A 13,846-nucleotide genomic window follows, 5' to 3' on the forward strand; every position below is an offset into this window, starting at 1 on the left:
TAATATCTTGTAGGTCTTGAAAACTAATTATGTTATTTTCTAGACGGGACGCTAACAATGTGCGTAGCCATTATTAAATAAGTGAACACCTTAATTATACTGTCTGGCCTTACAAGAAAATTTACAGAGCTAAGATTTCCCATACCTTTTCGATATAGGAATTTAATCTCAGACTATTTGTCATTAATATAAATTTCAGCATTATTATTACTATTATTATTAAAGATAAATCCAAGAAACTGCACAGTAAATTAATAAATAGAAACCGGAAGTGACCTACGGCGGAACACAGAGTTCAAAGGTTATAGAAGTTAGCTACATCTTAAGCTAGTGCAAGAAAAGCGATCTTTAAATATTAGAGAAATGTCATCGGCAGAAGAAAACACTGAGATGACTCTGCCATGTGTGCTTGTCACGAGCACTGACGGTGAATTTAAAGAAGAAGAGCTGATAAAACGTAAGTTTTCGGGGCACAGCCAGTCTGATTTAGCAGGAAAGCTAATGCTAAACAATGCTAACTGAGCAGAGCACCTGACTTAAGCGTTGATAAACAGTCGTTTATTGACGTTGCCATGTCTGTAATACAGAATGTATTTGTTTTGAGTGAAGCTTGGAGTGAGACAGAAGTTCTGATGGGATATAGGGTCTTAAAAAAAAACAAATCTGAATTTAAAACAAATATTAGTATAAAAGAAAAATAGCCTGTGTTAAAACCAAAATGTACTTTTAAAATTATAAATTTATAAGGGAAAACATCCAAATCAACACGGTACAGCAGAAAGAAACGCCATTTATGTGATTAATTATTACGAATAACAAAAGAAAGCATGAGACACAGTCGTGAACACCTGTCAGACTGGGAGGGATCAGAAAGCCATTATTTAGGCTTTCATGGACTTCACCAAACTACAATGGGAGCCATTGTAATATATATATATATATATATATCCCATGCTACATGTAGAAAAAAATGAAACAGCTCTTCCTTTCTTCTAGGAATGACAGCCCTCCCAAAATTACTTAGAGTGGATCAAAGTCTCATCCAGGAGTTCACAGATGAATCCAGAAAAGCAACAAGAGCACTTTGTTGCCTTTGTCACATACTTTTGCGATCAAGAATTTGAGGATAGTATTGTCTTGACAGAAAGGAAGGGGTGTGTCCTGTTACACCTAGCATAAAATTGGCATAGTATTTCAGGAAAAATAGAGCATCATTGCAACAGTCTGACGTAGTAGTAGTGATTTGTTATTATTATGATGGACTGGGGTTGCATTGCTTCTTCAGTAGCTGGATGGATCCATGAAATTTGCTCTCCACCTGAAAAGCTGTTTGGTTCATGACCCTGATTATGTTGTTTGTGCTCCAAAGCCCTCCAATGTGACCCAATTGTGACAAGCCTGCTAAGAAGAATAGGCTACAATTTTTCCACAAGCACTTAAAAGACTTACCACCAATTAACTCTAGATATCAGTTGTTAACACCAGAGTTGACTCGGGTATTTAGTAGGTTTAGAGGACAGTTATTTTTTATCTATGACCAGTTGGCTTTGGGATATTTTTCTTCCTTAACAAATGAAACTGTTATTTGAAACTAGTATTTTTTATTTATTTATGTTGCCGTTTTTTATTATATTTTACTAAATATTTGAGCGTGAGTAAAAAAAAAACAAAAAATCACCTTCACTTAATGTTGTCTTTTTCTGATTTTTGAACATTATTATTGTTTCTCTTCTCAGAAATACTCAATTCAAAGACTTTGCCTCAGCCAACTAAGCGAGAGGAAACTGTTATTTGGTATCCTTGGACTATCAATAACAAATATTATACGGCGGATGTGCAGTTGTGTGTTGTACCAAGCACGTATAAAATGTCTGCAGAGATTGCTCAATCCATGCAGGCTTTCATTGCTTACTTTGACAGCAAAATGGTATGTGACCTTAAGAACAATATATTCTTTTTATTTACTAATTTGTTTGCAAATGGTATTTTTATGATGCATGTTGAATGTTTGCAGAAAGATGGGCTGGAAAAGCTAAATCCCTGGATTTCTGTGGTGCAAGATCTCAGCCCAGAGGTGCTTATTCTTGTGTGCGACAGAGTCTGTGAAAACGGTTAGTTAAAGTACCGGTAATCGTTTAGAATGCAGGATGAATAATTGCACACACATACATTTGATACTGCTTCGTCAAGCAAATTAAATTTAATTCATGCTTTAGGTGTGACTAGGCATGAAGCACAACAGTGGTGTTTGTCCCATGCATTTGAGCTTGTGGAGCTCAATCCACAGGAGCTACCAGATGAGGATGGTGAGTTCTGCATGAAAGAGAAAAGCACATGTCCTTGACCAAGTCTTCATCTGATTTACTTTTCCTCATCACTTTGCACATTTCAGATGACTTTCCAGAGTCCACAGGAGTAAAGAGAATTATTCAGGCACTTAATGCTAATGTGTGGTCCAGTGTGGAGATGAAGGATGGTAAATTAATATCAAATTGGTTTAGATTGATAGAACATATTCTGTAGATATCATCGTTTGTGTATGTAGCATACATGACTCTTTTCATCTTTGTCTAACAGGACACAATCAGGGTTTTGGCCTAATGAGTAGTTTGGTTGCTTCCAGGCATAACAACCCACGCCACAGCCAAGATCCACCGGTTAGATGACATTTCTGTTGATTTATAAAAGGCCATATTTATTACATTCACATATTTGTTTTAAAGAGGTTCTCCATAGTAAATTTTAAAAGGGACCTGTTTTTAAAGATGCTAATGCCTTTTCATGGGACAGTCCTCCAGCTTGCCAGCAGAGGGCGCACACATCAATGAGGAGGCCAATCACACAGACAACAGTGCAAACTCAGCTACACAAGAGGGACCAGTTGTAGGCAAGTAACATTCTTTTAAACATTTAGTTGGCTAATTTATGAATTTATTTTTCATGTTATTACATAAACTGTACGTGATTTCTATCCTTGCAGATGCAATGACTGATTTAGACATACAGGAACTTGCCAATCTTACAGCTGGGGATGCAGATGCAGACAATTTTGAACGGCTCTTTACTAAATTAAAAGAGATGAAAGGTAATTGGAATATATAAAGCAAGTTCAAATAAAAATTACTCTTTCTACTCTGGTGTTGCTTAATGTGGAAGTCAAATATGTTTGTACTTTGTAAACTTTTTTCATCCATAAACTAAAGTGCATTTGTTCAATTTCACCATGTAGATAAAGCTTCATCATTACCACATGAGCAAAGAAAAGTTCATGCTGAAAAGGTTAGTCATTATATATATATTTTTTTGCTTGAACAACAGTTAAAGCTACAGTGTCTTGGAAATGTATTCATAACCCCCCATTGGAACTGGAATCAATACTTTACCAGGCACTGAATATTGCACTCTAGTGAGAAATTATGTTGGATCGGTTTATAAGAATGAAGGCTCAGTTCAGAAAAGCACATCTGAAAACTGATTTGTTTCTCTTTTGTTTTCCAGGTGGCAAAAGCCTTTTGGATGGCCATTGGTGGGGAAGAAGATGAAATAGATGGATTATCTTCAGGTGAGGACAGCTAGAATCACATATCAGTGACTGTCTTCATTCCTCTGATCGCACCATTTTTCCTGGAACCCACATGGGAGCCAATGTGGATGTCCTGGTCACACGTGGAAGATGGATTTGCTTACAGATGGCACTGTAAGAATAGTTGTATGAGAGTTTTAGGATTAAATGATGTTTGCTGAAATACTATTTAGAGGGTAAGCCATGAGAGGCCCTGATCTTTAAACTTCTTCCCCTGGGTTTTAATGTACTTTACCCTTGTGTGGTCAATATGTGGTTGGTATGGAGGCCAAAAAAATAAATAAAATAATGTGGGACATCTGATTTGTCATGTTTGTAGGTAATGTCAACATGTATTTTTGTTACAAATGTGCCTTATCCATGTAAGAGACTTAATGCACATTCTCATAAATCAATACAAAACCTTTTTTTTCAGTTTCATTGTGACTTTAACGTATTTGTGAACACTAGTTTTCAAGGGTGCATTTTGCAATTTGGTTTAACAAAATAAAATATGCAAAAAACTGAATAACTCTTGAGAAAATAAAATGAGTAATTGAAATAAAGTGTAGAATTGGTGGTTTTCTGCTGTTCAGCAAATGTCTTGCAAACGTGATCACATCCCCTGAACCTTTCCATTGTCACAACCACAAGCTAATTAATTTACTGAGCTTTCATGTGATAGACCTACATAAAATATTATGTAATTGAAATTTTTAAATGTTATTTTCTTTTTATTTTTTGCAGATTAAAATCTGGAGAAAAAAAATCTGCATATTTTTTAAGTCAATCCACTTTGCTCTGATGCCTCTAAATATTATCATAGCCAGTTGCCTCAATAAGCCATGTTCTTAGTAATCAGGTATTAAAAAAAAAAAAAGAATAAAGACCAATAAACAGAGCAGACAGCATTAGAAATGAAGAAGCATTTCTAATGCATTTCCATCACTCTGGATGGGACTGCAGAGAGACAACTAAGGTGTGGAAAATTAAAAGTGCACATCATTCTGATAACACCATCCCAGTCAAGTTTCACAGTGGCAGTAACATGGGGTTGTCATACATCCAGCAGGGACATGGAACCTGCCTGCGCTGAGAGAAAAATGGATAGAACTAAACATAATCCCTAAAGAAAACCTGCTAAAGGCTCAAAAAGATGCAAAATGGCCGTCTGCATCCCATCTGAGTTAAGGGAGTAGGGACATAACTCACACTTACTGAAAACACTTCTTAACCAGAGTGGCATAAAACAAAATTAAAAACTACTGCACTCTGTAGAGTTAAATACAATTGAGGGTTGATCTTGTCTACTCTTTAACCTCCATAATAATAGGAGATGATATCAGGAGATAGGTTTGGATTCATAAATAAAGATTTTAAAAAACACTGAAGACTTGTCTGTTGCATTTTAATAAAATTTCACATTTAGAGCAATTTGTTTCAGTCATTTGACCGAAGGCAAAAAGGCTACATATATGCAAGACTTGGCCCAGAAAAGCCACTACAAAAATAAAGAGAATACAGAAGTTTACAAACAACATAATGCACTATAGTACACGGTGTTTAGACGACTACCATGTTGCCGTTGTAGATCACATGGTAACATAGTTCTATGTACTATAAGTGCAGGATGAACATTGCACCAGACAGCGATCGAAGACACATGCCTTATATTATAACATTGTATATGTGGTATACAGTGTTTTTGGGCAAGCAATCATTACAATTTTAAAGTGATGAATAGTAAACTGGAAGTACATCATTTTCTCACAAGGACAGTGAATCACAAAACGTTTCTTGTTTTCACCCCACAGTCACATGGTGTCTAAATTCAGTTAACCTCCTATAAAGACAAATATGGTCTGCATTGTGTCTCTATTGAAAAATAAATAAGGTTTGATACAGAAATCTGTTCCAGATGTGTACAACCAGCTCACGCATGCTAGAAGCACACTTTATGCAACTCAAGTTTGGGATTATTAAAGTCTTATCAGTCAGCCCTTTGGCAAAGGTTCATCGGGTCCACTATTTCAAGTTTTTTTGCCAACATGAAATTACGAGCTCTAATCAACTTATTTACAGTCATATTTAGGAAATGATAAAAATAAATTTCCATGTCAGACAATATGCAAAAATAACTTCTATGTCTCTTTCAGAGAAGAAAATAGTTCATACATTTTTTTACAGAAACAACAGTGCTTTGTTTTTTCCTTAGTGTAGACAAAATACCAATTGAATCATAAATTAGATAATTTACATAAATAAATCACTATTTGGGAAGTAGCATGTACTTAAAAGACAGATGACATGAAAGGACAACTGAATACTTTTCAAGTTATTTCATGTATCATTTAATTCCCCTCTCTGTTAAGTGTGTGAGATTGGGTCTCACAAATAGTAAGACACACAATTAATCTTGATTAAATCACTGAAAAAACATTATCTAAATTTGGGGAACACACATTTTAAATGTCTGTAAAGAATAAATCCATTCAATGAATGAAGCAAAATAAAGCATTTTAAATTGATTTCAATCTCTTGCACAGGAGAGAGGGATTTCAGATACAGCTGCATCTAAATTTAGAATATCATTGAAGCCCTGCTCTAAGTAATTTCATTCACAGTGTTTTAAAGAGATCTTTGCAAGGCATTTACTTCTGTTCATTAGAATAATTAAGTATTACAACTGAACCATCCGTGAAATTCAGTTTCGAAGAGTATTTGAATAAGACATGTTTTTTCTTAGCAAAACTATTATGTTAGACCTACACAGTCATGGTAAAGTTGTTAGTTGTGGACAACAGTACAACTTTCTCAACTAGGTGGGTTAGCCACAAAGAGATGCGATGTCATTAAAGGTGTCAGTTTTCTGAGAATACAGAGATAATTTGTATTATTACAAATAATAATACAAATTATTATTAACAAGTCCAACATCAGTGAAGCCATCTACCAGGAAGTTTTAGAAAAGCTCATGCTTCCCTCTCTCAGCAGAGGGAAGCACAGGAATCAGCATTTCAGCTGATCCTCACCTGTCCATGCTGCCAATAATTGCTTTATTGGCAAAAGTTTTCCTATGCCTGATAGGATGGCAAACTTACAAAGAACTGATCGGAAACATCCACAACCTGAAGCAACCTGTGCGTTCTTGATCTCTCAGGAAAACTATGAGCATACAGTGATGCAGTAAATAATCCAAAATCAGCTTCTACCGAGTGTATATAATGTACGACATATGGACATAATGTTCATATGGCCAACATTTCTGCTTTAAAAATAATTGTTAGTGGTTTTATGTGATACTGATATTCCAGGAAACTGAATCTTGTGTTTTCACAGACAAAATCTTGTCTTTTCCTATGTGACTTGAACTCAGTTGCATATCTGGGACTAGTTTTCCTAAGAGACACTGGAGCAGTGGATGCTGGGAGAGCCCATCTGGGTGAGGACCTTGTCCAGCCATTGTAAAGGACCGTTAAGGTGCAGCTCTATCCAGCAGGGGGTGCTGGTCACTGTCTGACGTCTGTGGAATAGAGATGCACAGACTGTTATTAGAAATGGGCTTGCCTATGCTGTATCACTGTGCTAAATATGAAAAGTTCTTGAGAAACAGGTCATGGTCATTTAAATGTGTTGCATTTAAATACATACCTCACTCATAAGCTAACACAAACATTAAAGGCAACTTTGCAGGCTATTCCTGAAGTCATTCAAGTCTTTCCTGGAGATGCTTTTCTATGTGGTGTTTGGTGGCAGAAACACAACACGCACAAATCCACAGTCAAGTGGAAATCCCCACTGCAGTAGGATTTGGAAATATGTCCACCACATACATTACCTCCCCTCTGTCACAGCTGCACCCTCACTATTATCCAACAGAACTAAAGGAATCTATAAACAATTTTAAAAAGGCTGACTGATGTCATCCTCATTAAAAATGTTACAACACAACATTTATCTAATTGAAAAAATCCAACAACTTCAATCACTCTTATATGAATTGTTATGTGGGACACTTCAATCATTTTAGGACAATATCCTTCTAATTTTAAGAAAACAAACAAACAAAAAAAAAACATACCAGGATACGGGATTCAGAAACTTTCCTACTGGTTTCTGATCGTAGTGACATTCTTCAAAAAGGGGATCAGTACCTCCTCAATATTCTCACAAGGAATTGGTTCAAAGGTGGACCACCAAAGTTGGATCATTGGACAGAAATTTTGGGAGAGATCTATTTCATGGAAAAAAATATGTTTTGCTTGAGGAACAATGGGGTGTCTGTCAAAGCTGTGGGAAAAGTGGGCAGCAAGTACAAAAAAACAGCAACTCCACACCCTGAAGAAATAATGGCTCTGTTAATAGTCAAATTTACCCCCTGTAATGTTTTTGCATTAAATTTTTTCCTTGTCATGCAATGTAATGATAATTGTTCATATTATACTTGTTAAAGATACAGTAGTAAAAAAGAACAATCCAACAACTGGATACAGTGTCTCTCCTGTATCACTGATTACAAATCATCTAAGTTTTTGTATAAAGAATGTAAGTGTATATGTTCTGAAAAGAGGACAACAACTTCATTTCTGCAATTAGCTTGTCCGATTGGTATTTCCCTGTCAACCTCACTGCATCCTAAATACATTTTTTTGTATTTCTGACTATCAAAATCATTGCCAAATACCTCAGTGTGTATCTATGAAAATATTAAATTAAGTATAGGCAGTTGAAATTACAATATAAAAGGTGAAAAACCATACTTACCTATACTCAGCCCCCCAACCCTTGACAAAGCTCATGCGAATGGTGCACATCCTGGTGAGCTGGTAAACAGCCTCGAAGCCCTGATTGACCGACTGAGCCAGGAGGGCAGCAAATTCTTGGTTGTTAAAAATTTTCAGGTTGCATCCTGGCAAAAATATATTTAAACTTAGCAGTGCATAGATCAAATAAGTGTTGTTTTGATAGAACATTACAGCTCAGGTTATGCCTTACTAATTAAACATTTACATTTATAATCTTAAAAAGTAATGTATAAAGCAAGTTTACCGATTTTGCAAAACTGTCTCAACAGATGAAGACGTTTACTCTCATTAAAGAAAGGATTTTTCTAAAAACCCCAGTCAAAGGTTATGCTACTTCAGTACAAGGAATTATTTGTAGGTTATTTACAAAACTTTAGCAGCACTTTTCCAAAGTGTGGAGGACACTGGATTTTACCTCAAATTAGTTTCGTTGTTTTAAGCATTAGTTTCACACTGACCTGGAGGTATTTTGCACACTGTGGCAGGATGCCACCCATATCGCTGGTTACAGTTAGGACTTTGAACAAAGATGGCACTGTCACTAAGACACTCTGCAAACACTTCTCCCCCAATGTAATATAGCCTTACGCCACGTCCTGGAAAAGCAACAGAAATGATTGCAGCCAAGCAAACAACCAGCAACCTGCAGATTTCTCAAAGCATAAATATGGAAAGCAAAGACTGGCTGAAAAAAAAAAAAAAAGTATGCACCTATGTGTCGGCGAGTGAGCTCTACGGCTGAGTTCCGGTTGACGTTGGACAGCAGGCCCAGACAGAAGCGCTCAGAATTTGAGGGGTCAGTGAATCCATCTACTGTGAGGGAGGGCTGGGATGCATGGAAGGTCTCACCGACACGCTGGTTCAGCTCATAGTAAGAGATGGAGCACCAGAAAGCTGATTCGCAATACGTCACAGGCTGTGGGTCTGGATTAGTGGGAAAATAACAGACATGAGCAGATGCAAGCTCAAGTGACTCAAAATGCATAATAATCTTATACAATGGACCATTACGAATAAAAGCATAACTAAGAAATACAATTATTCTGCTCACCAGGCTGGTGAGTTGCAATGTCCACAATCAAAAAAAGAAAAAAAAGTTATAAAAGGCAAATGAAAACCTTTCTATTCTAAGCAGGGAACACTATTGCAATAAAACATGATGTGGTCATGCGCTATCTGCAGAGCACAAATATTTTAAGTGCCTTGCAAAAATATTAATACTCTTGATCTTTATTTTTTCTAAACATTTTATCACATTACACCTACAAACTTTAATTTATTTAATTGGGATTCTAAGTGAGAACAACACAAAGTAGAGAAATAAAATATATTCCTTAAATTAAACTGATACAATTCCAGTTTAGATGAAGGGAATAGTACCAAGTTGTCAAGTATGCACTCAAGTCAAGTATATTTACAAATAAATGCATTATTTGTAAATATACAAGGTTACTGAATATTAAATCCACTTAAAAAGCTTTAGAGCAACATTTTGTATAGTAACAAGCGACATCATAGTAAATGCCACTTGTTTAAATCTAAATAGGTAGATTTGAAATAAATCTACCTATTTATTATAAATAGTGAAGACTATCCTAAAACCAAACTGCAAAGCAAAAAGCAACCATGTTTGATTCATTTTACAAAAAGCTCTGGGCAGTAAAATTAATTAATAATTGTGATATAAACTAACAATTAATCAATATTTATATAGGGATGATTTATAAGTAATAGTGCTTTAATGCAACATAAAAACAAAAGGCAATGATAAAAAAGAAATAATAGGCTAATTATGGAAAAGTTAAAAAAATACAGAAATGTAAGATTAGAGGTGACTCTTGATTTGAAGGTGATGATGATAAGAGATTAGAGTTAGGCATAAAATACTTACGGAGCATAAACTCTAAAATCCATAATGGTGTTAAAATTCTCAACACAAAAATAAAAAGATTTTTCTTACCAGAATTATTGTTTGTGGGTGAAACAGGGCTGGGTGAAAGGCTGGGTGAACCTGAAACAGAGGGCAGGGTTGGATTATGATTGTGATGAGAGGTTTGTAGAAAATGAAGGCTGTGGCAGTGCATGTAGTTATGGGGCTCACTTGTGTCCATGTTGTGGTTGAGTTGGTGATCATTTGTCTCACCATCCTCACTCAGATACCCTGGAGGGGGAGTTTCTGCAAAATACAACACATGTGACATCTAAAACCTGTAAACATCATACTTTCAAGGGATAACATTTTTCTTATGCCAGAAACTATAACAGTTTGTCATACACCAGTAAACATGTTGGAAGAGATCACATTTCAAAGGAATAAATAAAAAAAACTATGCAGTGATCCAGAGATGTTTCCTGCTATGTTTTCTAACTTCTCTTAAAATATGCAGTAAAAAGAAGTTTTTTGCTTTTTTTTTTCAGAAAGAAACTTCACAGTTTAAGATTTGAACACAATGTCTCTCACCAGGAATATAATTGCTCTGAGGCTCAATGCCAGAAGGGAAATTGGTATTTTCAGGTATTGATGGGCTGTAGTCATCCAGTGGTGGAAACTCAACAGGTATATCTGTGTGGCGTGGGACTAGAACAGGCGGCAAAACTGGGAAAGTGCAAAAGACCACTTTAATTCTATTCGCAGTTTGCTAAGTAAGTTCAGAAAACTGTACAGCATAGTGATCACTACACTCACTCGGAGTCTCTATCCTCTGATAGTGGTAGGGGTTGACGCACACTTCATCCTTCTTGGTGTGAAAGGCAAATTCACAGTGATCTACCGCCCTCAGCTCATGATGAGACTGCAGGTCCGGCCAGCGCCACAGGCGACAGTAGATCACATGAGGAAGACCTTTTCTGTGCGAGACCTGCAGACGTCCATCTAAAGACCTGGAACATACAACCAGAATGCCATGTTACGTGTTCTGGTGAGAGGCAAAAATATTAGCAAATTACCAACCCTCTGTGGCAAGGAAGTTGTCTAACTACAAGGTGCCAGTGAAAAAAAACATTATTCTGTTTTAGGTCTTAAGAGTTCATTTCTGAATTGCTACACATTGGAATTGGCCTTCAAATAGCTCATATTTTCTAAGCTTCTATTGCAGAGGTTCTCAATCCTGGATCTTAGGGCCAAGTGTCCTTCATGTTTAGATGCACCTGAGCTCCAGCACAGATTATCAAAATGACTGCATTAGCTCCTCAACATGTCATCAAATGCTGCAGAAGCTGGTTAACCACACATTGATTTAAGTGTGTCAGCAGGAAACAACTCACATGCAGGTCAGTGAATCCTAAGGATTAAGAACCACTTCTATAAAGCTGTACTGGTAGCAAAGGAGGGGCAGCGGGGGAAACACATTTTTATATTAAGTGGGTCACTATGTTATTCCTGATAAGTAAAATAACAAAGAGGGCCAGTAGCTTTGTTTGCAATTGGACCTACAAATGTACTTAAAAAGAAACATGACTAATTCAGAACTGAAGGTTACCAAACACAAAACTTGAAAAATAATTGCTTGAAACACTTTCATTTCAAGAACTAACTAAAAACTCTTAAAACATAGCCAAATTATTTTGTGAGGCTCATTTTAATCACTCAGTCAACTAAAGAAACAACCAACTGTCTGACAAGCTATTATACAAGAAAGATCAGTTTGCCTTATGGGGAATCCCAAACTCAAACCTCTAATACAACTTTCCCAGAGTGCAAACACTCCAGTCTAAACATCCTCTGTTAGTCAGAGCTCTGCCCTGCCAGATTTCTACCCCTGTGTTTTATCACATGTGTGAACTGTGGAAATGTTTATATAGCAGTTGATGAACTGAAGCAAACCGCATAACATATTTACACACTCTTCACCAGCTTCAACTGCTTAGACACAAGCAATTGCTAGGGAAACATGAGGTACTCCTGACCCTGTATATTAGAAAATGCACTAAATTTGTTATAAATTGTGGGATTAAGTCTTATTTTATGAGTCTGTGCAACGCCGACTAGCAAAGTCATCTGACCAAAAAAGTACAATTATTATAATAAATTAGACATTTGATGCTACTATTAATTATTTTAATCTTGCATATTTGTTGAACGAAGCTGGGCTGTTGTTTTGGCTAATTATCTGTAAATATAATTGGTAATTTGTGAACTAAAGATAGCAACAACAACCTGGGAAGTAATTTTAAACATTATATAGTCTTTGCAGTTGATAGGACAAAGAAAATATTAGCTAAAGCACCGCTATCAAGTAAAACCGGATTTAATATTAACTGCTAATGCTAGCTCACGCTAAGTAGCAGGCTAGCTCTTCAGCCGTGGGCTAACACATTAGCTGTCATCAGCGATAGCTACTAGTTTGAGCCATTTGGACCTGTGATTTTACCTGGGTATGGTTAAGCATTTTGTGTAGATATTCTGTGTTGTGATGGCCTTTTCCAATTCCTCCAACTGTCCCGTCCTCTTCAGCTTCTTTACGAGACTTTTGACAGCCTTTTCGCACCATTTCTCCTCCTGTCCGTTTTGTTCTCCTTTCTTCCAGCCCAAAAGCCTCTTCACGATCGGAGGAGTGAACGGCAATATGGACATATTAAATGTCACTTAATTCAAGTGATTACGGGGCTCTGATTTAATTTGATGACCTCCAGGGCTGCACAAAGAACTGTTCGCTGTTGCTGTAATCAAGGTTGGGTTGGGTGTAACTTGTTGGACTAAACTCCCAGAGGCTGGTTGCTCCCTGGAGCTCGGTAGCAGCGGCTCGCGTCAAGTTCCAGTCCGTTCAGGTTGCCTGTCTGTCGGAGTAAAGCAGCAGCAGCTCCCAGTCCAGCCCGATTGTTTGCCTGCCTCCGCCTACCCACCAGTCAGCTGGTCTGCTCTCCACCTGCATCCTCATACATTGCTATAGTGTTCAGTGCAATGAAAATAAAAATAATTTGATTTAAAATAATAATAATAATAATAATAATAATAATAATAATAATAATAATAATAATAATAATAATAATAATAAAAAAGAGCTCAAAGAGCAAACTTTAATTTCCACACACCACACATCAATATGCTGCCCCTAAATAAAATCCGCTATATAGCCAGTTGCTTTCAGAAGACACCTAAATGGAGGATATGAATTTCACTTGAAAGGCTGTCAAAAGTCTCACCATGAATCTGGTATTAATTTGTGTATAAATACAGCTGTTCTGTGAAAGCCTCAGATACCAAGAGACAGCTCAGGGATGAAGTTAGGTGAAATTTATAAAACAAACACCCTGAGCTGTGTTACCTCAACCCTACCGACAAACTGAAACTCTCAAACCAGACAAGATTATTAATCAGAAGAGCAGCTCAGAAACCCATTGTAGCCTGTAAGGAGCTGCACAAATCTACAGGTGAGACATCCCTCAAACACCACCCTCCCTATGAAACAAGATGTTGCCATTATTATTCTGTGGGGATAGCAGAGAAAGCAAAGATATACAATAGTTGAAAATATAGAGG

General features: G+C 36.7%; 2 protein-coding genes across 2 annotated transcripts; one reads left to right on the top strand and one right to left on the bottom strand.

Annotated features, from left to right (window-relative positions):
- Positions 1-191: 191 nt before the first annotated feature.
- On the top strand, positions 192-3,883 carry aagab (alpha and gamma adaptin binding protein). The gene is made up of 10 exons (XM_055036865.1): positions 192-457; positions 1,737-1,927; positions 2,015-2,111; positions 2,217-2,306; positions 2,393-2,476; positions 2,578-2,657; positions 2,791-2,887; positions 2,981-3,085; positions 3,230-3,279; positions 3,499-3,883. Exons 1-10 carry the CDS (start codon positions 364-366, stop codon positions 3,574-3,576), a joined length of 966 nt encoding a protein of 321 aa, XP_054892840.1. The 5' UTR covers positions 192-363; the 3' UTR covers positions 3,577-3,883.
- A 1,070-nt stretch (positions 3,884-4,953) lies between these two features.
- smad3b (SMAD family member 3b) lies at positions 4,954-13,186 on the bottom strand. Its single transcript, XM_055037229.1, has 9 exons — positions 12,738-13,186; positions 11,054-11,247; positions 10,829-10,963; positions 10,469-10,543; positions 10,328-10,378; positions 9,079-9,291; positions 8,826-8,963; positions 8,327-8,471; positions 4,954-7,085 (listed from the first exon to the last, which is right to left on the bottom strand). The coding sequence occupies exons 1-9, from the start codon at positions 12,938-12,940 to the stop codon at positions 6,962-6,964; spliced, it is 1,278 nt and encodes a 425-aa protein (XP_054893204.1). The 5' UTR covers positions 12,941-13,186; the 3' UTR covers positions 4,954-6,961.
- Between the last annotated feature and the right edge of the window lie 660 nt (positions 13,187-13,846).

Source organism: Poeciliopsis prolifica, unplaced genomic scaffold, assembly GCF_027474105.1.
Source record: "Poeciliopsis prolifica strain line A6 unplaced genomic scaffold, Auburn_PproV2 SCAFFOLD001, whole genome shotgun sequence".
Lineage (NCBI taxonomy): Eukaryota > Metazoa > Chordata > Actinopteri > Cyprinodontiformes > Poeciliidae > Poeciliopsis > Poeciliopsis prolifica.